The 26573-nt window shown below is 35.8% G+C and overlaps 2 protein-coding genes across 3 annotated transcripts in view; one reads left to right on the top strand and one right to left on the bottom strand.

Moving 5' to 3' along the window:
* The window catches only part of LOC109404936 (protein still life, isoform SIF type 1), a 417832-nt gene extending 403225 nt beyond the window's left edge, over window positions 1-14607 (top strand). For both annotated transcript variants that reach the window (XM_029879169.2, XM_062853220.1), the window contains one exon: window positions 14340-14607. In XM_029879169.2, the coding sequence (XP_029735029.2) occupies window positions 14340-14428 (89 nt within the window). In that variant the 3' untranslated portion in view covers window positions 14429-14607. The remainder of the gene's footprint in view (window positions 1-14339) is intronic.
* Window positions 14608-22562: 7955 nt separating this feature from the next.
* LOC109413515 (enkurin) lies at window positions 22563-26415 on the bottom strand. Its single transcript, XM_029879166.2, has 2 exons — window positions 25589-26415; window positions 22563-22977 (listed from the first exon to the last, which is right to left on the bottom strand). The coding sequence occupies exons 1-2, from the start codon at window positions 26192-26194 to the stop codon at window positions 22759-22761; spliced, it is 825 nt and encodes a 274-aa protein (XP_029735026.2). The 5' UTR covers window positions 26195-26415; the 3' UTR covers window positions 22563-22758.
* Window positions 26416-26573: the final 158 nt, after the last annotated feature.

The following is a 26573-nucleotide window of genomic DNA, read 5'->3' as shown; positions in this document are numbered from 1 at the left end:
TATTTTCAACTGCTAATAACTCACTTGTTTTAATAAATAACTTAATTCGATTTACACAAATAGCTAGAGCACACTCCTAGCCTTGTGATGCATGTAAAGAAGTTTGTCTAGAAGCGGTTTGAAACGCAGAAAAATGCGAAAATGGGAAAGACAGAAATTTCTGTCGTCGTTGTGCTCGAGTACTGGCGCTCTCGCACTTGGAAACCGTTTCGTGGAAGAAGGCTGCAGGAAAAAAAATGTTATGACATTTATTTTTCGAACAGTTTGAGCTTGGCTGGGCCTGTGATGTTCGTGTGGAAAAATGTCAAATGTACAGCCGGTAACCGTTTTTTCCAGTACATTTCTCATCCCTGGGTTTGATTTTAATGTGAAGAACATATCATACTGTTTACTGTGTACTTTTTTCTTGCCAAGCTAAAATAAAGGAATAAACGAACTTTGAGCTGCTCCGAAAAAATAAATGTCTTTGCATATTATCTGATCCATATTTTAAGTTCTACTTATGCATGTCTCTACTTCGTTCATAGTAACTTTTGTTGTAGCTTTAAAAACTAAAGTATAATTTTTCAAATGGAATGTAACATTTGGGTGTGTACTTTTTTCTTGCCAGTACTGTATATTGAAAGGAAGGGATCTCAAAAATAATTCCTGATGCAACCCTGGCAAGAACTTCTGGAGGAATCCCGGAAGAAATCCCGGTCTAAACTCTTGGAGAGATCCCAGAAGGAACTCCTGGTGAAATCTCAAAAGAAAATGTTAGAGGGATCCCAGCAGGAACAATAATGGGAGAAGCCCGTGAAGGAACTCCTGGGGAAATCCTAAAAGAAGTTTCTAGAGGAATCCTGGAGCAAGTTAATGGAGAAATCCCACAAGGAATTCCTTGAGGAATTCTAGATGAAACTTTTCAAAGAATCCCAAAAGAAACTCCTAGAGCAATCACAGAAGAAACTCCTTGAGAAGTCCCAGAAGATACTGCTGAATGAATCAAAATCTTTGAAGGAACTCCTGGATTAATCCCGGAATGATTGTTTGAATGAATTTTAGAAAGATTTCCTGAAGAAACTCCAGGAAATCTTGGTGTAATTTTAGAAGAAAATCCTGGAGAAACCCTAAAACTACGGATTCCTAGAGGAACCCATTAGGATACTACTGCAGGGATCCCAGAAAAAAAACTCATGGATAATGAAGGAATGCCTTCGGAGGATTCCCAGGAAGCACTCCGAAAGGACTCTGTGAAAGAACTCCTTAAGAAATCTTAACAAAAACTTGTGGAAGAATCCCAGAAAGAGTTCGGGAAAAGATCTCAGGAGGAGGAATCCTCAGAAGGAGGAATATCGAAGAAAATCTAAGAAGAAACTCCTGGAGGAATCCCAGAAGGACCTTCTTTAGTAACCCTTGAAGGAATCCTTCGAAAATGAACTCTAGAGGAATACCAGAAGGATTAAGGAAAAAGAAGGAATCTTCTGCAGGGGCCTCAAAGAACTCCCGAAAGAACTCTAGGAGGAATTTCAAAAGAAACATTTTGCTTCTTCTGTCCAAAATGTGCGTAAAAAGCAAAAAATGTCTCCCTCTCGTTTTTTCTCACACAAACTTTCACGAAAATTCGACACCTTCGAATTTGAGATGTTTCACTCACGACCGCGTTGAGGGCTTAACGCATGCAGATTTTGCATTGACCATTCGGTCGGTAAAGAAGCGTGCGGCCAAATTTTTGTCCACCAGATCATAGTACGCCATTACAATGCAATCAAGAAATCTTTCTCTATGGTTGTGAAATACTATGTTTCGTATGCAGAAAATCCACGCACACATTTGCTTGCATCTTCCCTAGACGAAGACAACTTGTTGTTTACATTTTGCCGGCGGGGAAGAAAGTGATTTATTTAACAAATTGAACAGCTTTGTCTGCATTCTGCAGCACTAAAATCCAACTTCGAAGTACCACAGAGCTTTTGTTGGGTGTGAATTGAAAGTTGGTCAACAAGTGAATCTGGCGAATGGAAAACTGAACGGTGATCATGAACAATTCGGCTAGCTGCTGCTTTGGTGCGGTTGCCTTCATCGTACGCAAAACGAGAAAAAAATTCAACACGTAGGTGGAGTCAAATTGAAACGTGAAATTTCGCGTAATTGTTCGATTTCCATTTCTAAAAATGCTGGTTATCGATAGTCTACATCTTTCTGCTTCCATCCAATGAGGCATTTGGCAAAGGTAAGTCGGATCTGTGATGGTTGGCTATATTCAGTATGTAGTGACTGAAATTAGCGTTTGTGACGAAGTAAATTTTTACCCTAATCTTCAAAGGCTCATAAGTAATACCATGCCCTGAACTTACAGTCCTTGATTATCTCAGCAATTGAAAATTGTACTCTTATTATAATCTCTTGGATTCTTTTAGCAAAATCAAAATAAAATCAGGTCGCTATCTAGTTTGTGACTCACAAGTCACTATAATGTATACGAAATAATAATCAAACATAAACCTTAAACATGTAAAAAAACATAGAACAAACCAATAAACAATAGCGTAGACGTGATACACGGTAACATTTATACAGTACAGAAATAATCCAACCAAATGAAACCCAGTATTAATGTCTTGTAAGAACATTTTAACAACAGTAGAACAAGCTAGCGAAACAAATATACATATAGAATTGAAGCAACAAAACAGCAAATACAAACAAATACTCAGACAGAAAATTATACAACATTTATAACATAAAACCAAAATATAAGAAAGGCTACTGCCCTTCTCTTAACATGTTATGGCTAGGCGAACGGAAAACTTAACAACAAAACCAACCCAATACAGGTGTCATAGCAGTGAACGTTAACCAATCTAACATATAAGGGGAGAAATAAACACGTTACGTTCCAGGTATAGTCAGTAACAATTTCCTAACATTCAACTGTACCCGACATTGCGTTAACCAAAAAATCATACCTACACTTACATAAACACACATACCGCCCCCATACTGATACTGCTCGAGACGACTGAATGACAAAATGGCAAAGGACTCCTTCGGACACTTTTAGGAAGCATGTTTGTTATGATTTTCTTTCTTAGGAAGCTCTTGCGTTTAAAAGAAACTAACCGGAACAGGAACTGGTTAGGTGTGCTAAATATATATGTTTTGAATCGAATGAGATAGTAAAGTTGAAAGAAAGTATAATACAAAAACAATATTTTATATAAAAGTTGTGATTTTGTGCCAATTATCTTGTAAGCGACGTACTTATATTACTAGTATTGAAATTATATTAACGATTTTAATAAACAGTAATTATAGATAAACATTGAATTTAAAAGAAGGACAAGTCGATATCAAAAATCGTTGTTTATACCAAAACAAAAAAGTAACTGAATAGTAACGTTTAAAACAAAAGTAAAAAAAAAAGAAATATTTCAAACTTTATCCGTAAACAATCCTTAATTTGGTGATATTAGTAAAGAGATCAGAATGTTATTTTATCGATGGATGCTGTTTAAAGATGGAATGGAACGTAATTTTTCTACCGATACTTAAAAGGAAATTTAAAAAAAGTCATATTTAATCACAAATGGAGTAAAACCACTAGCTAAATCAATCTTCGAGCTATTTTTTTTAGAGAAATTCTTCCATTTTAAAATCGAAAAAGCGGGTAAGGCAAAATTAAATGATAAAGCGAGAACGTGCACCTTATTGAATTAAACTAGTAACTTTTTATACGTTTCAACGTTTTAATCCTACTGTAAGTAACTCATATTTACCATTTGAATCGACGTAATTTACACGGTAGGATGAATAAATTTAATCAGAAGTTATCAATCGGAAACCGTTACAGTAAAGCGCGTATGATATTCATACATAAAACCAGTTCATTTCCATCGAATAAATCTATCTCGGTTCGAACCAGTTTGTTCAATTAAAATGTATCGACTAATTGCATTAATATATAGGTAACTTTGCTGGTGCTCTCTTATACAACTAATATCACTAACTATAAATAAAAATAACAGTAAAGCTGCCGCTCGCCGGTCGATGGCGAGCGCTTTCAGTCGAACCTTCCTCGATATGGGCTTATCCGGAAAAGCGAAAAGTGTCGAATGGTTAACACACCTTTTTCTGTCATTTGTTTTAGTTTATTATTTCTATAGACTTGCTTATTGTAACACTTACAGCAATTTTTTGTGAATTTCAGTGAACCCCTGTATGATTTATGTGCACATTTGTTTACTTTCCTCGAGGATAGTTTTTATTTGGTGTCAAACGAAATTTCAATGCTATATAGCTTAGAGGAGGGTCTCAGAACCATCTTAAAACCTAATTTTTCTTATTTTGGTTTTAAGAAGGTTCTTAGGACGTCCTCAAGTCTACTTGTTTCGAAAATGTTACTTGAGTTCGTTCTTAAGCGCAAACAAAATCGACAAAACCGGTCGCAGACACGACCGAACCATTTCAGATTTTGAATACGTGTGTTGTAGCTTTTAGGCGATTCCCGATCTATAGAGTTTCTGTTTTTAGTAAACACTACCCACTAGATGTACTGTTTTGTTTCATTACCAAATTTCCCCCGCTAAGCTGAACCCCCCTAGTTTTGTTTCCACACATAAACGAGAAAATAATAAACAAAACTTTTGCTTTTTGTTTGTAGTTTGCTTTTTGTTTGTTTGTAGATTGAAAAAGTGCTTCACTAAACGATAAAAAATATCAAAACAGCAATAATGACTAAAAATCATATGGAACATGTAAATAAGTGACAATGAATCAGAACAAAGACAAAGATTGCATGAAAATTGTGAAGAGCGCCTTGTTTGTTATGTAAGTGAAACGTTGCTACATAAGGAAGTTTGTTAATGCAGAGGCTACTGTAATCAAATTAACATTTTTGAAAAGTATCATTTTTGAACTATTTATTTACTCAATTTAAAAAAAAATAAATATTAGTTAGCCCTACAAATGAACTTTCTATGGCTAGGAATAGAGTGCTTTTAACTTAGAATGACGATAATCTGTCAAATACTTAAAAGATTTCGTTCCAAACGAGGAACCTGTTAAAATTGGAACATGACACCACTGTACCTTCCAGTCACTAAAGATAGGAAGTTCATTTGCACGTATTGCGTAAGCGCAATAAAAAATATTTGAATTCGAAAGATTGTTCATTTCAGCTGTATAATATTGACAACATTTGGTAACTTCTAGAATTCCACGATTATTATTTCTTGAATCAGTAGTGCAGGTCGGACTCGATTATCCGGAGTCAGGTTCTGATGCTTCTTAAACATATACATATCAGTGCAGTGGAACGATCTATAAAGCTGAAATTTCAACATTTTGTCGAGCCAACTTCGATTAGTGATCAGTCAAAATTTCAGCTTCTTACAGCATTTCGTTAGTGAGATATTATTTTGGGAACCTCCAGAACCCAGGAGTTTCTTCATAACGTGCTTCAAAAGTTCCATCAAGAATTTTTCTAGAAGTTTCTTCCTACGAGTTTCTTTAGAATTTTCCAAGAATTTTTTAAAATATCTGATTTGTTAGAATTTTTTTTCAGAAGTTTCTTCAGAAATTTCTCACAAATTTCAAGGAGGGATTTTCTTGAGAGTATTTCTCCAGGAGTTTCTATAGAACAGAATTCTTACTCAATGGCACACTTCTCCTTAAATAATGGTGAAAGAAACTCCTGTAGGAAATTCTGGATTTGGAATGCATTTTTAGAATAATTTCTAGAAGAAGATTGAATAATTTACTTAGATAAATTTTACATTTATTTTAAATTAATAACTACTGGAGGTATTACTAAAGAAACTTCTGGAAGTATTGCTTACTAATCACCTGAAGAAGTTTTCAAAGAGACGTCTGTAAGAGTTCCTGAAGGTAATCTACTAGGAAAGGAATTTATGGTGTAATTGACACCCCGTCTAGTTCAACATCTAAATGTTTTTTTTACGGAAATACTTGAAAGTATTACTACAATTTTTTTTTTGAGAAATACGTGGGTTTTTCGTCCTTTTTCGGTTTTTTGTCTGGATAGAGAAAACTAGTCTAGCCCCCCCCCCACAAGTTCCAATAGAATTTTTAAGGATTTTTTTAAATTGCACTACTTGTTTCTCAATAACAAGCTTCTTGTTTTGAGGAATTGTGGCAGAAACTTTTGAAGAAATTTTTAGAAGCAGGAAATGTTGGAAATTTTTTAAAGAAAACTTGTGGGAGAATTTTGAAAGAAATCATAAGTATCTAAATTTAATTGCTAGAAAAACTGTTGGAGGTATTATTAAGGGAAATTCTCCTGATATTGTTGGCTAGACCCCTGAAGAGTTTTCCGAGGGGCTTCTGTAAAAGTTCCAGAAGGAAATACTCAAGAAATTCCTTAGAAAATTCTTGTTGCAATTGAGGCGGCAATACTAAATCCAACATCCGAGGGATTTTTTTTTAAGAATACTTGGAAGTAGTCCTTTTTTATAAATTTGTGGGGGAAGAAAATTTCTAAGGACGTGCCCTTAGGAATTTCTCATAGTTTTCATTCAGACATTTGTGTTTTTAGTATGTCAAGGAATCCTCCAAGAGTACCTACAGAAAACCTTTCGAGAATTGATCACTTTTTGATTCCCACTAGTTATTTTTCAATGACATGCTTTCCATTGAGCAATTGCGATAATAACTATTTCTTGGGAGAATTTTCAGGAAAACTTTTAATAGAATTTTGAATCAATTCATTTAGAGGGATTCCTGAGATAATTTCTAGACGAACTGTAAGAAGTATAACAACTAGAGTAATTCCTGGAGCTAACACTGCCGATACTCCTGGGGGCTCCAATGGGACTTCTTGAGAATTCTTGAGGAAGTTACTTCAAGAATTTCTCAATGATTCAGAGATGTTTAGAGTATTTCAAGCTTTTAAAAGAGCTCCAAAAAGAAAATCTTAAAAAAAAAATCTTTTGTTATTCCACCAGTTGCTTCTCAGCTTGTCAATGGCATACTCCATCTTAAAGAATTTGGGGCAGAAACTTCTAAAGAAATTTCTGCAGATAATCTTAAAAGAATTTTTAGTACAACTTCTAGGAGAATTTTTGAAGGATTTTTTTCAGAGAAGTTGATACGTTAAATTTCTAGAAAAAAAAACTGCTGGAGATGTTTCCAAAGGGACTTGTGTGAAACTTTTTCCACAGGCACAGCTCATGGTTATGTGAACAAAAAAATGAAAAAAATTGAGAGTCCGCTATTTTCCCGGATAACTCAGGTGGATTTTTTTGTTTTCCCCTGACACTACTTACTTTGAGAAATCATAACTCAAGAACGAAGCATCGTAGAAACAAAGTTTTTTTTATTAAATGACAGCAAATTTTTTAAGAAATCAATAAAAAATATAAAATAGGAAAAGTTTTCCACAAAGTTTTTCACAGTTGATAAAATTCGTAAAGAAAAGCCGGAAAAACTATGCCCGAACTCGTGGAAAATTTTCAAAAAAATATTTGTGAGAAGGTTAGTTTTGATCGTTGAAATTTTTGGAACGCACTTTTTTTCTTTCCTGAGATATGGTCAATTTTGGGGAAAATGGTCATGTAAGCCTATATTATATGGTCATTTTCCACAAAATTGGCCATAACTCAGGAACGAAAAAGGTGCATTCCAAAAATTTCAGCGATCAAAGCTTATGAAATTACCTTTTCAAAAATATTTTTTTGAAAATTTTCCGAGAGTTCGGGCACAGTTTTTCCGATTTTTCTTTATGAATTTTCTAAGCTGTGGAAATGTTGTGGAAAACTTTTTGCAATTCATATTTTTTGGATTTCTGTGAAAATTTGTTTTCATGTCCTAAAAATCTTTGTTTCTACGATGCTTCGTTCTTGAGTTATGGTTTTTCAAAGTACGAAGTGTCAGGGGAAAACAAAATATGTCACCTGAGTTTTCCGGAAAAATAGGCGACCTTGAATTTTTCAATTTTTTTTGCCCATTTAACCATGAACCCTGTCTGTGGAAAAAGTTTCATGAAAATCAGAAGACCCTTCGGCCCAAACCCGTACGGTAATAGAAAAAATCCCCATCTGTGTGAATTTTCAGACGAATACTTGGAAGAACTCCTAGAGAGGTTCTTTGAGCAATTTGTGGAGGAAGAAAATTTTTGAGGAAATTCCTTCCAGAATTTCTCAACAAATTCTATTCTGGGATTTCCTCCAGAGAAGTTTCTCCATAAGTTGCTATAGGAAGCCCTTTGTATTATTTTATATCAGTTGTTGCTCAATGACATACAGGGGATAGACAAAATGATCGGGACAGGCAAAATTTTCCCTTCTCAAAAAATATTCAAATAGCTGTAACTTTTCGAAAAGTGCATCAAATATTCTCAAATTTTTACTATAAGTGGATCAACTAGTTGTGTATTAGTGGACAAAATTTGGAAAAGATCGGGCTAATCTGCACGAAGTTATAAAGATTCTAGAAAAAGGCATATTTAACCGATAGCCAACTTTGAGCTGTTATATCTCCGGATTCAATGAACTGAATGCAATGAAATTTTGACCATTTATGACTTATATAATGCGCTTTGAAAAACTTTTGACTTAACTTAAAATTCTTAACACGCAAGAAAATTATAACGATTAGATTATTTTTCTAATAAAACACCAAATTTTCTTAAATTTCAACATCGTTTCAAAATTCAAGATGCTAATTATAGTTCATTTGTATTCCCTCTAATTGGCTTGAATATAAGTATGTTTTGAAAGAAAGTAACAACATTGCCGGCAATTCATTGAAAAAGTAATGGGATGCGTATTAAAAATAGACCAATTTACTAAAAAATCATAAAATAAATGAAATTGCTATAACTTTTTCTCTTGTGAACAATTTCAAGTTGAGTCAAATGTTTTTCAGAGCTCATTATATAAATCGTAAATGGTCAAAATTTCATTGCATTCGGTTCATTGAATCCGGAGATATAACAGCTCAAAGTTGGCTATCGGATAAATATACCTTTTTCTAGAATCTTTACAACTTCGTGCAGAATAGCCCGGTCTTTTCCAAATTTTGTCCACTGATACACAACTAGTTGTTCCACTTACAGTAAAAATTTGAGAATATTTGATGCACTTTTCGAAAAGTTACAGCTATTTGAATATTTTTTGAGAAGGGAAAATTTTGCCTGTCCCGATCATTTTGTCTATCCCCTGTACTTCTGCTTGAGCAATTGCAACAGAAACTCTTGTAGGAATTTCAGAAGGTAATATTGGAAGCTTAAAAAAAACTTCTTGGAGAATTTTTAAGGAATTTATTTAAAAAAAAATAGTATTTAAGGTACCCCGGGGCAAGTGAGAATTCGGGGCAAGTGAGACCTACAGCTATTATTTTTTATTATTATCTATTTTTAAGGCAAACGTTCTTCGTGGAAAAAATAGGCACCACACCAACAGATACTTTGAATACAAAATTGTTATTGTTTCCACCATATAGAGACCATATATGTTATTGTTGTTCATACATCATTTTCAATTCACTAAGTGAGATTAACGTACTCTACTACATTCGTCGGTTAAAAACAGAATCACAAATAAAGTCTAACTTTTCCAGTTTCAGGATAACATTTGGAGTGCTTGCAAATCATTTCAAGCAAAAAAGATGTAATTCATTTTCATTTATTATCTTTATTTAACTGCTCTCACTTACCCCAGTGCATTTCAGCATCTGGGGCAAGTGAAACCTATGAGAGTAAACAAACACAATTTCATAGTTTGATCGAACTTTCTTCAAGTTAAGTCGAAATTTAGACAAAATTGCAGTAAAAATCGGCGTCTTAAGTAATCAATCGTTGAATTATACTCGATTACTTCTATTTTGATGATGAAGCTATTGTTTAAATTGGTGAAGTCTTGGGTAAAACATTTTTTTTTTTAAACCATTTATTCTTCACGTTTTTGTCTACTATTCTATTATTTTTTCGTTTTTTCCTGCAAAATGAGTGTTTCTGAGTGTTCAGGAACCGTCCATAAAGTATAAAAAAATAGGAAAACGACCTATTCAAACTTCACGAGTTAAAAAATCTTCATTTAATGATCGTAAAATTATGTAAGGGAAAACATAACATCTGTAAATCTTGAAAAATCTTTTGGTGAGATTCATCAACTATGTAGTATGAAAAGCAAGTTTTGAAATCTTCATTTAACTTTTTAAGGCGCATTTTGTGAAAAAAAAAAATGCTTTTGCACGAGCTGCTAGAGTAATATCAACATTTTCTCTTAGTAATTCGTTATTATGTGTGTTACGTAATTTGTGCACGGTACCACAAAACTCTTCCAGCACAAATCTCTGAACATAGATATTTGTATGAGATATTCATACTTATGCTACCTTACAAGCACCAACTATATTAAGTCATATGTATAAAAAATCCGAATAGGTCCCACTTGCCCCGTGAAACGGAGTATAAGAAAATCTGCTACAATTTTCTTTATATGCATGATATATAGAATTTAAAAATTTTGAAAAAGTTTTAATGCCCGTTAATATGAAGAAATATCCCAACAATGTCCTTTAGAACCATTGAAATTATAAAATTATTTATGTTTAGAATTTTCTGGCATGACAAAATCAAACTAGCACTTTTTTAGGTCCCACTTGCCCCGGGGTACCTTATTTCAAGAGGATGTATTAGAGGTTTTTCTAAAGAAACTTTTGAAACAATTGCTGACTACATTCATAACGAACTTCTGTAAGAGTTCATGAAGGAAGTCCTCAAGGAATTTGTGGTGTAATAGGAGTAAAACCTAGTTCAACATCGGAGGGATTTTTAATTGTGGAAGAAGAGAGTTCCTGAGCTAGTACCTTCAGAAGCTTCTCAATGATTTTTTCAGACACTTTATTTTTTGGACTGTTTCGCAGAATTCCTCCAGGAGTGCCTACAGGAAATCCTTCGAGAATTGTTCATTTTTCGTTTTTAATTCTACCAGTTGTTTCTTAATGGCATGCTTTTCCTTGAGGAATTGCTACAGGAACTTATCTTGGAGACCAAAATTAGGAAAACTTCTGGGAGAATTTTGTTAAAAATTCATTTAGAAAAATATCTGGAAAAGATTCTTGATTTTTTTCAAATCTTTTTTTTTTATTTTCGTGCATTTTAATTCATGCTAGTTCTTTACAAATTTCTGGAACTGTTGGAGGTTAAGCATCTCCTGGAGCTATTGCTGCCGATTCCTTCTTCGAGGGACTTGTTTAAGAAAAGTTCCTACCGTAACACCTAGTTCAGCATCTAAGCGAATTTGTAGTGCAACATTTGGAACGATTTACAGAGAAATTCTATGATGGATTTGTTAAGAATAGAACAAATTCGTTGAGATTTAATTAACGCCTGTAGGAATTTTTGATAAACTTTTTCAAGAATTCTCGAAGGAACTTCTGAAGAAAAATAACTCACGTAAAATGCTTGAAGTTTCCAAAAATATTTGGAAGAAGCCTTTTCACTTGGCTTTTAAGAATTGAAACGTAACATCTGAATGAATTCCTCCAGGAACCCCTTAACCCTCCAATGGTAGCCTGGGGTACATTTGGAGTTTGGAAAAAAAGAAATCTTCGGTAAATTTATTCGGTAAGTCAAACGCAGTCTCGCGAGGCATTGGTTGAATTGATTTTTTCCAGTAGATGGCGCTATAAGACATTAAACATTTATTTGTACAATGTCTTTAAGCATAATTAACTGGTGATCTTGAGTTTTTTTTTGCAGAATGACTTTTTCGAGAAAGTTTCTTAGTAAGTCAAGCGCTTCCAGATAATTGACCGTCTCAGCTAAATTTACTAAATATTATTTGCAGATATTGTCATGCAATTTCTCTCAGAGTTCTTCTCGGGATTCCTCTTGAATGATTTTTGCGATTTCTTTTAATGTTCCTCGCGGGATTTCCCTTGAAGTTCTTCTCGAGATTACTACCAGAGTTTCTACAGATGTTTTTCCTGGGATTTCTAATCAAGTTTTTCCAAGGTATTCTTCATGAGTTTTTTACGATTTTTCTGCAGGATCTCCTCCTGAAAGTCTCTTTAATAAAGACAAATCAATCAATCAGGATCTCCTCCCGGGATTTCTTCCAGGGTTTTCCTATACTGTTCCCAGAATTCTTCAAGAGATTTCATCCGTAGTTCGTCCTGTAACTTTCTGTAATTACTTCTGTTATTTTTCATATTGCTGCAGTAGCTTTTGCTGTTATTTCACTACATAACATTCCCGCAATTTCTTTCAAAGGTTTTTTTGTCGGGGTTCTCCTTGCAGTTGTTTCCAGGATTGCTTGCAGTGATCCTTAGATATTTTACAGATCTTCCTGAGATTATTCCCGGAATCCCTACAGACAATTATCCCGGGATTCTGGGATTCCTTTCAGGATTGCTCTGATAGTTAGTTCCAGAACTCTTGCAGGGATTCTACCAAAAGTTTTTCTCGGAAGACCGCCTGGGATAATCCACGAAGTCCCTTTAAATAAATGTCCGGAGAAATATCGGAAGAAATCCAGGTGAAATCTTGTGTGAAATTCAGGGAACACCTATTGGAGGAATCCCGAGAGCAACTTCGGGAAAGAATCCCGAAAAAAACTAGGACATCTCGGAAAAAATCTGGGAGTAATCCTGAGACGAAATATTAGGGAAATTCCTTGGAAGAGAACCCGAAAAATCCAAAAGATATCCTGGAAATTTTCATTCAAGAAATCTCTGGAAAAATCCTGCAGAAAGCTCGCAAAAATATCGATAGAAACTATTGAAAATACATCCCGGAAAACCACAAAGACAAATTCCTGAACAAAATTTGGATAAATTTTGGAAGGATCTCCAGAAGGAATCTGGAAACATATCGGGAAATCCTCTGCAAGAAATTCCCGGAGGTACTCTTGCAGAGACACCGTGAAAAACTCCTACAGAGATCCTGGGAGCCACTCTGGTACAAATCCCAGGAACAACTCTCAGAAATTCCGGAAGAAACACCGAACAATCTCAGAAGGCATTCTGTGAGCAAATCCGGAAAATTCTCTGGATGGAATCTTGAGAGAAACTCCTGAAGAAAACTCTAGCAAAGCTTCAGGAAAACCCCTATGTTAAATGTAAGGGAGAACTACGAGAGAAATCGCGGAAAGAGTTTTGTGAAAACTGCGGCGAAAGAATTTAAAGAAGGGATTGCGGTAGAAATCCAAGGAGAAACCCAGGGCAAAATTCAAGCGAGAACCTTATACAGAATTTCCTAAGACATCCTCAGAGGAATTTTGGATAGATTTCCAAGCAAATTCCTAAGCAATATCTGAATTTCTTCCGAAATCTTAACCTTTGAAAGAATTCTTGCACTACAGGTTTTCTCCAGAGTTGATTAGTATTCTTTAGAATAGCCGGATCAATGCATTTATAATGCCAATCTGATTCTTTTTCGACACTCACAACCTGTCAAGACTGTGTATATACTATAGGGTGATCAGTTTGTCCTTAAAAGTGTACTCCGGTGGTTCAACAACAATCAATGTCGAATGAACGGGGAAAGGCGGTAGTGCATATTATAATTGTGGTTACTTGGGTACTTCACTAAGAAATGAAAGCCTTCTGTTTACATTAATAATCATTCAGCATATCCTATATACATAAGCTCTTTGTAACAACGTAGTAGGTTATTTTGAAACGTAGAAACTTTATATACCCTTTTAACATTAACATTCAACACTATGTATTATTGAAACGCTGAGCAGTTCAGATTGTTATCTAGTTCAAATTTTAATCAACTAGCTAGAAGATTCAACATAGTTCACATTCATTAAACTCCAAGTAGTGTAGTACTGAAACCTTGTTCTAGATCGATTAAGTTATAATTTTCCTTTTTAACGTGTGTTACACCGTTTGAACGCAATACGCAGAACAACGGAGCTATCAGCAGCAAAATGGAAGAATCCCCTCAATGAAACACTGATTTAGCCGAACAGCTACTAACATTTTATGCAATCGAAGCACAAAAAGTACAACGCATTAGTAAGAAACGCAATTGGCAAACATCTATTGGTACTGGAAAATGTAGTGAAATAAGCACAATTTCATAATTTTTATAAGTAGCGTACAAATGTTATTTTTTATATTTTTCACGGTATCTTTAATTAAACTATTATGTTCGTTTTTCCAAGTCTTTTTGTTTTATTTACGTTTTTGATTTTCGAATCCTATCAGTTTCTTGGCAATTTTCTTTCTCTTTCTCCGATTTTTGGAACCCCCTATGTTCCCTTTCTCTTCTGTATCTTGTTCTTCTTCTATCTATTACTCTCTTTCTACATCCAATTGGACTAATCCACCGAAGCAAATTGATTAAATCTGGCCATTTTTACTTTTTTCTTGTTTAATTGTAGGATCCCCGGTGTGGAAGCCTAGAGACATGATTAGTTTATGTGATGCCCAGTCGACTTCGACCGCACGTAAAGATGATTCAAACAAGTAAACATGCGCACCATATTAGGCGTGCAAGCAAGCAAACGGAAAATGTATGTAAACAATAGAAGAAGTAAGCCAAACCATAAGGCACATTCGCAAAACCGCAGTAGGCAGAGGAAGGGTTTCGGGATCTTTGGTGGGGTTGCCATGGGATCATTGGGGAACTTTGCAATCGAGGCCGAAAAACAGTTCATGGCTGAACAAGTCACGGTCGCCATAATGCAACCGGCACAAGATGCCGGAACTTTGGTCTGACTGCTGCTGTATTTGACGTAATGGTGGTGGATATGTCCCTTGCTACGAAGCGGAAAATCTACCCGTTTACTGGAAAACTGTTTCACATTTTATTCATTCGCGACCCCGAGTTGTTTCCCGAGTATTTTGAAGAGTAGAGGCACGGTGTACTACTTCGATTGGACATGGAGGCCGATTGTTTATTGTTAAATGAAATTTTTCGCATCATTATGACTGAGCGAGAGAGGAGCCAAAAATAGTGTGAAAAGTTTCCGATTCTAGTAACACAAATAAAACAAATTAAGCAAATTCTATGGAAGATATTAGAAAAAACAAAAGTGAATTTTTATGAGAGCAGAGCAAAAAAAATAGTGATAGTTTCTAATTGCAAGATGTAGTTAAGGATGAACAAGTTTATTATTATTAATATTATAATTATTATAAAAAAGAAATGATGAAAGATAATAATAATCACAAAGACACACTCACACAATGACAGAAACTGTAGCAAGATAATTCGTAAACATGAATGTCAGTTGAAATATGTATTGTCAAGCGGATTAAATGCGAGACGACACTGTTTATTTTATTTTGAATTTCTGATACTTTTTAAACATTCAGAAACGCAAAAAAGAAGTAATTGCAGCTATATTAGCAGTAACTGAACTTTTACCGCTAATGTTAAGAATGACGGCATGTGTAACCATTTGATTGTGACTTCCTGTCCCTTTGATTTGAAAATGAATGCAGTAATATGTAAACCAAACATAAACCTAAATGAGAGGGAATTGAATTTTATACATTACGAATCCGATTGGATACATTAGATCCCATGTTTAACGAGTTTGACTAGCTCCTACAGTGGACGAAAAACTTTGAGTAAAACAACTTTTTGTGTTGCCACCCTTGATCCAAAAAGGAAAGCAGAAAATTCGATAATCACTATCAATTAAACTAGTTAATTAAAGGTTCTCCCAATTGGTTCACGAATTTTTCTATAAACCTAGTGATTTTAGAAACAATTGAAATTAAACAATAAGAGCAAACGAAAAAAACACGTATACCTTTACCGAACGAGAACTAGAATTCCCCTGGCAAAAATTTCAAAATTTTATTTGAAATTTTTAAACACTAACTGTACACCTACACTAAAGAAAACGTACTACTTTCCAATCACAGCAAGCCACGGGTGACAGCACACGGCTCAACAATGAAAAATAAGTAAAGGTAACACAAAGTAAAACACTTAAAAGTAAAATCTAGGAAAAAAAAGTCTTGCAATCCGCAGAAGAAAATCATCATACTATAGTTAAAATACGTATATTTCCTTTTACATAAAAAGTAAACTAAACAAGTAACAAAAACAGACAACTGCACGCGTTCTTTCCCTCACAAAAGTATTTATAAAAATATACATACAAACCAACTTGAAATATTATTAAACAATTTAATAAGAAAATTGAAACGAAAAACCGACAAAAACAATTGATAAAATTCCACAGTAGCCCTGTTTTAAGAGTCACAAAAGATACATCACTCAAACAGCGAGAACGTTTAAAGCGGAAACACACAATTGATGATTCCAACAATTATTGCTTTCTTTGATTTGATTTATCAAAATACGAAACAAAAAACAGTTCACATTATTTAAATTGCTTCGATCCTCGTGTGATGATTTCTTCAAAAGAACCACACCCTATACACAAACACACTGACGCAGAACATACACACTCACCTCTTGACTTTCCACATTTTCGCGGTAGAAAGTGAAGCGAGCACGCAACCCAAGATTGCGCTAGCGAATAACAAAATGATCGAACATACTTTCTTATAAAAACGAAGGAGAAAGAAAAAAATAACCACGGAAAGAAATTGTTACTCAATCAATAATCTATGGTTATCAAACACAGCAAAAATATAAAACAAAAATAAATTTGATTAATTCGGTGGTTCTTGATATGACGAAGACACATTCAGAAAGGAAAAGAAGAACACATCCAAAAAACAAACGAACCTTCAACGACAGAAATCTTTCGTTTCGCGAAATAATGAAAAATAAGACGTGCATGATTAACACTGAAAGAATTACACTCGAATAAAAAATAACCGACACACTAACATAAAGAAAACTCAGACACGTATAGTTACACAACTTGAGGAAAAATTATCAATCGATGAGACAACCCTTTTCCCGAATTTTACGTTGCTACACACACCGGCAAAACACATTCACACAAACACACTCAAACACTAAAATCTCTAAGAATAATACTCTTTCATTCTCACAAACTCAGCTACACACCAACTCGAACACTACACACACACACACACTTATAGGAGCTACCCCTAAGCAAAACGAAAGATTAGAAAACAAATGAGAGAAACACTAAATTGTGCCAATTAAGAAATCTAAGCAGCAGAAGAGCGACATTCAAAGAAGAAGAAAAAAGAAAAATGCATTGATTGATGTTAACGAAACTGATTGTGAATGAAAACGATAATGATGCTAAAAATGATAAAAAAAGAGACAACAGTAAATACTGACTGGAATGCGAAAGAAGGAAACAAGATCATCCTTGAAAAAAGAAAAAAAAACGATAATGATGATAAAATGATGCATAATGATGATAACGATTATGACGCGATGATGATAATGAAGGCGGACGAGCAAAACTGATTCTTGTTTATTTGTTTTGTAACTTTTTGAGATGTCTAAGTATTCAATAAATAAAATAATTATACACAAACACTAGAAGGTGGGGTTTTGTTTGATCAAAAATATCACATTCATCGGCAAAGTGCCCCCTCTTCCATCCTTCACTTTTTCGTGTTTGTTAAGGAGCTTGAGTAACACCTTACTTACCGGTCAGACTAAGGCCTGAGTGTCCTCTGCTGTACGTAAGAGTCGCCTCCATTCGACTCGGCCCATGGATGTGCATCTGCAGTTCCGCACTCCGCACCGCGAAGAGTCTGCAAATCATCCTCCACTTGATCGACCCACATAACTTGGCTACGCACCACGTCTTCTTGTACCGGTTGGATTGCTCTTGAGAATCATTTTAATCGAGTTTCTATTGTTGTGTTGGCACCATGGGTGGCACGTTGTATTCGCGACATTTCTGCAACACCTGGCGAATGGCGAGGAAGTCCTGCTTGAGGAATCCCCGAGGATCTCAAGGTGGAATTTCCGAGGATCTCCTGGAAGAATTCCCAAGATACTTTTGAAAGAGTTCCCGTAAAACTCCTGGAAGAATTTCCGAAGAACTTGTGGAAGCATTCCCGAGGATCTCCTGGAGAAATTTCCGTATTTTTTTGTGGAATTCTTGGAAATAAAACCGAGGAATCGTGCATTATTGCTAGAGGAGTTTTTGGTAGACCTTGAAGTAAATTTCGTGGAAATTTTGGATGGAATTTCCGGATAATTTATGTGGTTAATTAAAAAAAATCATTGAGAAATTCCATTAGAAATCCTGGAGACATTCTACCACAATTACTGCAGGAATTCTTCGGTTGCTTCTAAGGGAATTCGTGGGGAATACCCGGGAAAGGATTCCCGGGAAATTCCTGGAGAAATGCTAATGGAATTTCCTGGGAGCTACAAGATATACTCCCGGGGACTTCTGTAGAAATTGTCTGGAAACTCCTGCAGAAACTTCTAGAGAACAGATGGATTAATTCCCGAGGAATTCCTGTAGGAATTCCCAAGAATCTCTCAGAGAAATTCCCAAGGATCTCCTGGAGGAATTCTCCAGAAAGTCCAGAAGGATTTCCCAAGGATCTCCTGGAGGAATTACCGAAAAACTCTTGAAGAAATATTCGAGGAACTCCTGGAGGAATTCCCGAGGAACTTCTGGACGAATTCCCGAAGAAGTCCTGCAGGAATTCCCAAAGAACTGCTAGAAGAATTCCCGTGAATCTCTTGTGGGTATTCCAGAGGATCTCTGGGAAGAATTCTTAAGGATCTTTGGGAAGAAATCCCGACATACACCTGAAGAACTTCCTGTAGAACTCCTGAAAGCGTTCCCGAAGAACTCCTGGAAGAATTCCCCTGGATCTCCTGGAAGAATTTCCAAGAACCTCCTGTAGGAATTCCAGGAGAACTCTTGGAGGAATTTCTAAGGAGCTCCAGGATGAATTCCTGAGGATCTTCGAAAGAAATTTCCGATTTTTTTGTGGAACTCTTGGAAATAAATCCAAGGATTCCATCTGCTTGAGGAATTTCGGGAATACCCGGTAAATATTCGAGTGAAATCCTGAGAAAACCAGGCATTATTGCTGGGGACTTTTTGAAGAACTCTTGAAGTAACTTTCATTGATGTTCTGAAGGGGATCTTCGGATAATTTATGGAGTTGTTTCCTGTCAAATCATAGAAAATTGCCTGGGGAATTCTTCGGAAGTTTCTTAAGGAATTTCCATGGTATTCGTGAGGAGAGAAAGCCATGGAGGAATTCCTGGGAAACTTCAGTGGAAGTTCTCGGAGTCTCCTGGAGAAATTTACCTAGAAACTTTGAAAGCCCGAGGTTCTGTTGGAAGAATGTCTGAAGAGCACTTAGATTAATTCTTGGGAAGCTACACGAAGGCTTCCCGATGAACTGAGTAATTTCTTGGGAAGCTCTATGAGGAATCACAAAAAGGGAAGGGGTTCCAGACTCCTGGAGGAATTACAAAAGAAAGTCTTAGATGAATACCACAAGCAACTCCTTGAAGAATTATAAAATAAAATTCATGTGGAATCCAAACAGGAATGAAGATAATATTAAAAAGTTTAAGTATTTCCATTGAAATTTCCCTAAAATCAGAATATCCGAATTCCTCTTACATATCGACATAAATAAACATTTTCTGTAAATTTACGTGCAACGTTATTGTTTTTTTTTTAGTTTATATAATTTTATAGCAAAGCCACAATAGTAGATGTATGAGAAATTAGATCGCTAATGGCGCTGTAACCAATGAATTAATTTATTTCAATTCATACTTTAGATGTATTTATCCATAATTTTGAAATACACATGTTGTTGGGGATGTTCTGTTTTGTTTATAAAAATTAGTTTGACACTTGTAGGCAGACATGGCATGCTCCTCAGTGTGAGTGCAAGTGTGCGCGGTTTTAATATGAAAATGAGCTGCACTGTGCACATTTTCAGTGCAGAATGCCATCCCTGCTTGTAGGACCGGTACTGACGCTGTAAGGGCGTGGCAAACTAGATGTTGGTCACACGAACACTCACGACATTGACATTCTGTGGCTATTTTTTCTACTGCCACAATATAGACAGAGTGTGAAGACATTTCTGACGTTCGATTTAAATAGGTCGAATCTTCATAGGAATCACAGCAAACAAACGACCTTTTCAAATCGAACGCCAGATTTTAGCGTGCTTCGAAAAGACATTTGAAAATTTCAGCTGACATCCCTGTAATCCCAGGCCATAGCTTTGGTAGAAGGTAACCGCTCGGTGCCCACTTTTCCACACTTTCTGTCCAGTCCAACGAAGTTCCTGCAACGCCACGAGGTCGAAGTTGGGGGGATCTAGTTCGTCGTAGATTATCCTGTCACATCCTGCGAAATTTAGCCAGCACCTCATGAAAAACATATAAAGTCTAATAATTTCTGCAAATTCACCTTGAAGCTGTAATAACTGTTGAAAATAAAAACAGCAAGGCGAGGCTTCTTGTTTCCAATCCCAGACACTGACTGACATCGCTACCAGGTCAAGCCCCTCCTTTATTTCATCTAGGTACATTATTTACAACATACCTTCTGCTTAGATATGAACGAGACTCGTTAAATAAAACACAATCTGGTAATTATTCTTTAATATTTATTTTATCTGCTTCAAAATACACTAAAACCCCAATTTACGCTCACTTTTTTCGCGCCAAACTCAATTTGCGCAAATCGGGGGTTACGCACTAATTCCCAAATAACGCTCCCCCCATTTACGCTCCTTAGGCGTAAATTGGGGTTTTAGGTATTCGGCAACAAGTAACATGTGATAAATATGATACATATATGTATCATATGTATCCAGCAATTTACGAGCGCTAATGACTGCCAAAATCATGCTCACTTTCTGGTAGGGATAAGCCGATCTGACGTTTGGCTTGTGTCGTTTGCCAGCTGGTCGATAAGATCGATCATAAAACTTATCGATCAGCTGTCAAACGACACAAGCCAAACGTCAGATCGATTTTTCCCTACCAGAAAGTGAGCATGTTTGTGGCGGCCATTACCGCTCGTGAAATGCTGGATAGGGTTAGGGTAGGTTTATGTTAGAGGGGAGAGTAGAAGGTAGGGTAGACGGTAGGGTAGAAGGAAGGATATATGGTTGGGTAGAGGGTTAGGTAGAGGGTTCGGGTAGAGACTAGGATAGAGGGTTAGGGTAGAGGGTAGGGTAGATGATTAGGGTAGAGGGTAGGGTAGAAGGTAGGGTAGAGGGTAGGGAGAACGGTAGGGTAGAGGGTAGGGTAGAAGGTTGGGTAGAGGGTAGGGTAGAAGGTAGAGTAGAAGGTAGGGTAGTGGGTTTTGTGAGAGGGTAGGGTAGATGGTATAGTAAAAGGTAGGGTAGAAGGTAGGGTAGAGGGTTTGTTACAGGGTAGGGTAGAAGGTAGGGTAAAAAGTAGGGTAGAGGGTAGGGTTGAGGGTGAAGGTAGAGGGTAGGGTGGATGATAGGGTAGGATAGGGTTAATTGAATCCCCGGATAATTGAGTCCGACCTGTACTGATCCTTGGGATGATCAATCCGTAAAACATTTGCTCTTCTTCCTAGCACCTTCGGTTCTTAAGATATCCACGTTGCCCGTGAGCATAGATTGGAAACCACTGATTTTCCAACATATCTATAGAGGTAATCACGTTCAAATGTATGCGTGCCTTTTTAGTAGATGTAGTTGTGAAACTGCGAGGAAAATATTTGCACTCTTGCCCCGGACGTTAGTTTTATCATTATTTACCCGTTTTACCCAATTCGATTGGGTAATATTTGCATATGCAATCTGAACAGCCTTTCAATCGGCGTGCACTTTTGTGTGAGGAAAAATTTGCGCTAGTGTTCGTGTGTTGAAATGTCACTTATCTCTATATCAGAGATACTGATCTCTCATTGGAACAACACCGAATGGATTGGTTTTAGAAGCTACGGCACGAATGCTCGGCACGCACACAGAAGCAACATTTGCATGTACCGACACTACGCCAATAACGTTTCCAGCCTACGATGCTTCGCGATAAGCTGATCGAAAAGCTTCGGAAGCGATGAAAAGAGAGGCTTGGATGGAATGCAACAGCTCAACGGCGAAAAGAAGCAGCCAACAATGCTGATCAGCGTCGAATCTGTTCGTGTGCTATTCGTACGGGAGGATGGTTTGATAAAGCGAGGTAGGGTGAAAACGTATTCGTTGTCGAAAGCGAATCGCATCATTTCGCGAATGTTTTCACCAAATAGAAAGCTTGGTTCTATGAACATTTCCACGGTTACTCTGCCAATGATCATTTTGCATGTGCATAGCAGGCACGAAGATACTCTATGCCCGGGGAGGTCAAGGAAATTTATTTTACGAAAAAAAAATCCTGGGCGGTCGGGAATCGAACCTGTCACCCTGATCTTGCTGAATACCCACGCCTGGCTATAGGGGCCCATCCCTGTTCTCATATAAGTTTTTACACTGAAGTGTCGTCTCACCTGTGAGAGCTCTCACCTCTATTCCTTCGCCAAATCTTTCTAAACGGGACCTTTAGGCTCGGTGTCCATCCTAAGCTCAAGGCTCATTTCACAGCTACGGGCACGTCTGATACTTGACGAGTACTTGGACTCGCCGGTATTGATAATGAAAGCGTCACCGTTAGCCATCCCTCTAGCTGCAAACTTCGGCTTTCTAACCTCTGTTTCAAAATAAGAACAATATTCTACTGTACGGAAGATTTCTTCGAATTTATTGCACAATTCACATTCTACTGCTAAAATTGAAAGCACTCGGGGCACACGCTATTATATGTTCTGTTAAAAAAATGTTACCATTATTACTAGGTAGATACGGCAATAAGAGATAAAGTATCAAAATAGAGAACACATCCTGGAACACTGCCTATGTCGTCACACATCACTTTCGGTTGTTGTGTTGTTGCTGCTGCTGCTGCTGTTCGTCATCGTCACTATACACGTAGATGTAGGGATTATTCTCCATCATGAGGATATCCTTCTCCAGCTCTTTGAGGCCTTTTTCCAGTTTGGCTTTACGGATCATTTTCGGCACAGTGTCAATCAGCAATGGAAGACTTTGGTACTCCCGCTGCAGATTTTCCCAGTTTTTCTTCAGTCCCTAAAATGTTTGATAAATTTAAGAATTTAGAAAACAATTTAAATTTGTAACAGGCTGTTCATTCAAATTCAACTAGTCAGGAAAATTTCTTGTGATGTCCTACGAGGAAAAAGATAGATAGATAGATAGATAGATAGATAGATAGATAGATAGATAGATAGATAGATAGATAGATAGATAGATAGATAGATAGATAGATAGATAGATAGATAGATAGATAGATAGATAGATAGATAGATAGATAGATAGATAGATAGATAGATAGATAGATAGATAGATAGATAGATAGATAGATAGATAGATAGATAGATAGATAGATAGATAGATAGATAGATAGATAGATAGATAGATAGATAGATAGATAGATAGATAGATAGATAGATAGATAGATAGATAGATAGATAGATAGATAGATAGATAGATAGATAGATAGATAGATAGATAGATAGATAGATAGATAGATAGATAGATAGATAGATAGATAGATAGATAGATAGATAGATAGATAGATAGATAGATAGATAGATAGATAGATAGATAGATAGATAGATAGATAGATAGATAGATAGATAGATAGATAGATAGATAGATAGATAGATAGATAGATAGATAGATAGATAGATAGATAGATAGATAGATAGATAGATAGATAGATAGATAGATAGATAGATAGATAGATAGATAGATAGATAGATAGATAGATAGATAGATAGATAGATAGATAGATAGATAGATAGATAGATAGATAGATAGATAGATAGATAGATAGATAGATAGATAGATAGATAGATAGATAGATAGATAGATAGATAGATAGATAGATAGATAGATAGATAGATAGATAGATAGATAGATAGATAGATAGATAGATAGATAGATAGATAGATAGATAGATAGATAGATAGATAGATAGATAGATAGATAGATAGATAGATAGATAGATAGATAGATAGATAGATAGATAGATAGATAGATAGATAGATAGATAGATAGATAGATAGATAGATAGATAGATAGATAGATAGATAGATAGATAGATAGATAGATAGATAGATAGATAGATAGATAGATAGATAGATAGATAGATAGATAGATAGATAGATAGATAGATAGATAGATAGATAGATAGATAGATAGATAGATAGATAGATAGATAGATAGATAGATAGATAGATAGATAGATAGATAGATAGATAGATAGATAGATAGATAGATAGATAGATAGATAGATAGATAGATAGATAGATAGATAGATAGATAGATAGATAGATAGATAGATAGATAGATAGATAGATAGATAGATAGATAGATAGATAGATAGATAGATAGATAGATAGATAGATAGATAGATAGATAGATAGATAGATAGATAGATAGATAGATAGATAGATAGATAGATAGATAGATAGATAGATAGATAGATAGATAGATAGATAGATAGATAGATAGATAGATAGATAGATAGATAGATAGATAGATAGATAGATAGATAGATAGATAGATAGATAGATAGATAGATAGATAGATAGATAGATAGATAGATAGATAGATAGATAGATAGATAGATAGATAGATAGATAGATAGATAGATAGATAGATAGATAGATAGATAGATAGATAGATAGATAGATAGATAGATAGATAGATAGATAGATAGATAGATAGATAGATAGATAGATAGATAGATAGATAGATAGATAGATAGATAGATAGATAGATAGATAGATAGATAGATAGATAGATAGATAGATAGATAGATAGATAGATAGATAGATAGATAGATAGATAGATAGATAGATAGATAGATAGATAGATAGATAGATAGATAGATAGATAGATAGATAGATAGATAGATAGATAGATAGATAGATAGATAGATAGATAGATAGATAGATAGATAGATAGATAGATAGATAGATAGATAGATAGATAGATAGATAGATAGATAGATAGATAGATAGATAGATAGATAGATAGATAGATAGATAGATAGATAGATAGATAGATAGATAGATAGATAGATAGATAGATAGATAGATAGATAGATAGATAGATAGATAGATAGATAGATAGATAGATAGATAGATAGATAGATAGATAGATAGATAGATAGATAGATAGATAGATAGATAGATAGATAGATAGATAGATAGATAGATAGATAGATAGATAGATAGATAGATAGATAGATAGATAGATAGATAGATAGATAGATAGATAGATAGATAGATAGATAGATAGATAGATAGATAGATAGATAGATAGATAGATAGATAGATAGATAGATAGATAGATAGATAGATAGATAGATAGATAGATAGATAGATAGATAGATAGATAGATAGATAGATAGATAGATAGATAGATAGATAGATAGATAGATAGATAGATAGATAGATAGATAGATAGATAGATAGATAGATAGATAGATAGATAGATAGATAGATAGATAGATAGATAGATAGATAGATAGATAGATAGATAGATAGATAGATAGATAGATAGATAGATAGATAGATAGATAGATAGATAGATAGATAGATAGATTTATTCTACAAGATTTCCTGAATAGATGGACACCCCAATTGAAACAACAGTCCAATCAACTGACCTTCAACAGTTCCAATCGCTCCTCCTGGGAAATTGCCGCGCAGGCAGATTTCTGTTCGGCCATCTTGTCCATCAGACGTTGCTTCTGCGCCTCCAGATCCTTCTTGCGACGGTGGAGATATTCCGGGACCTTGCCGTACTTCGGTTGACACATGTAAACCGGTACCAGGCCCGACTTTTCCAGATCGTGAAAATCGCCCTTCCTTGTATCGGCATACCGTGGTCGGACTTTCTTCGGATTTGAACAAACCACCTTCTTGATGTTCTCGACCTTGAAATCGACGCACTTCATCACCTGCTGCTGTGATGCGACCAGCTCGTCCTTCTTGGGGACCGGCGGTTTGTGGCTAGTGCACAGTCGAACCGGTGCCGATTTTGTAGCCCGGAAACGGATGCCGCAGTTCTTTTTGAGAAATTCGTCCGGTTTTTGCAGAGGAATTTTGGCAAAGCCCATCGTCCGATGGGCATCCTTGCTGGACTTGGTCTCTCGGCGGACCTGGTGTTCGAAACGCGAGTGGTACAGAGGCGGTTTCGGCGGGCGTTCCGGAGGTTTCTTTTCCACGTTGTAGATGTTTTCGTTATGGTGATAAATGTTGATGACGGACATGGTGGATGAATTCTATGATTGGGCCGAAGAGACTCAAGTTTTTAATCCGAAACGTATGGAAGAACTGATGCACTCGATTATTCGGTGAGAACGTACTAGAAGTCGTTTGCAAATCCGAGGGTCGAGTGTCAAATTATTTGGAGCAAATAAACAAAGACCTGGTTCATAGCAACCGTTGACCATGAAAAGCAAACACAAAAGAACCCTGATGATATAACTTGGGAATTTCGATTTGGCGCGAAATTGGACGGACATGCGCAGTGACGACGGAAGTCTGAAAGGTGGTCAAGGTGTTTCGTATCATGTATAAGCAGGTAACACAACTATCACATTACACCAGGGGCGCAACATGTCCTCCGCAGTTCTTTGAGTAGAATAG

This window comes from Aedes albopictus, chromosome 2 (genome assembly GCF_035046485.1).
Source record: "Aedes albopictus strain Foshan chromosome 2, AalbF5, whole genome shotgun sequence".
Taxonomy (NCBI): Eukaryota; Metazoa; Arthropoda; class Insecta; order Diptera; family Culicidae; genus Aedes; species Aedes albopictus.
Note: the sequence above shows the minus strand (reverse complement) of the source record. Positions and strands in the feature narration are given on the sequence as shown.

Bases quoted from the DNA above. Each gene is read 5' to 3' on its own strand.
- LOC109413515 (XM_029879166.2), bottom strand. From the start codon at position 26,194: ATGTCCGTCATCAACATTTATCACCATAACGAAAACATCTACAACGTG. The intron at 22,978-25,588 runs GTCAGTTGATTG...CAAACATTTTAG, and splicing joins AGCGATTGGAACTGTTGAAG to GGACTGAAGAAAAACTGGGA.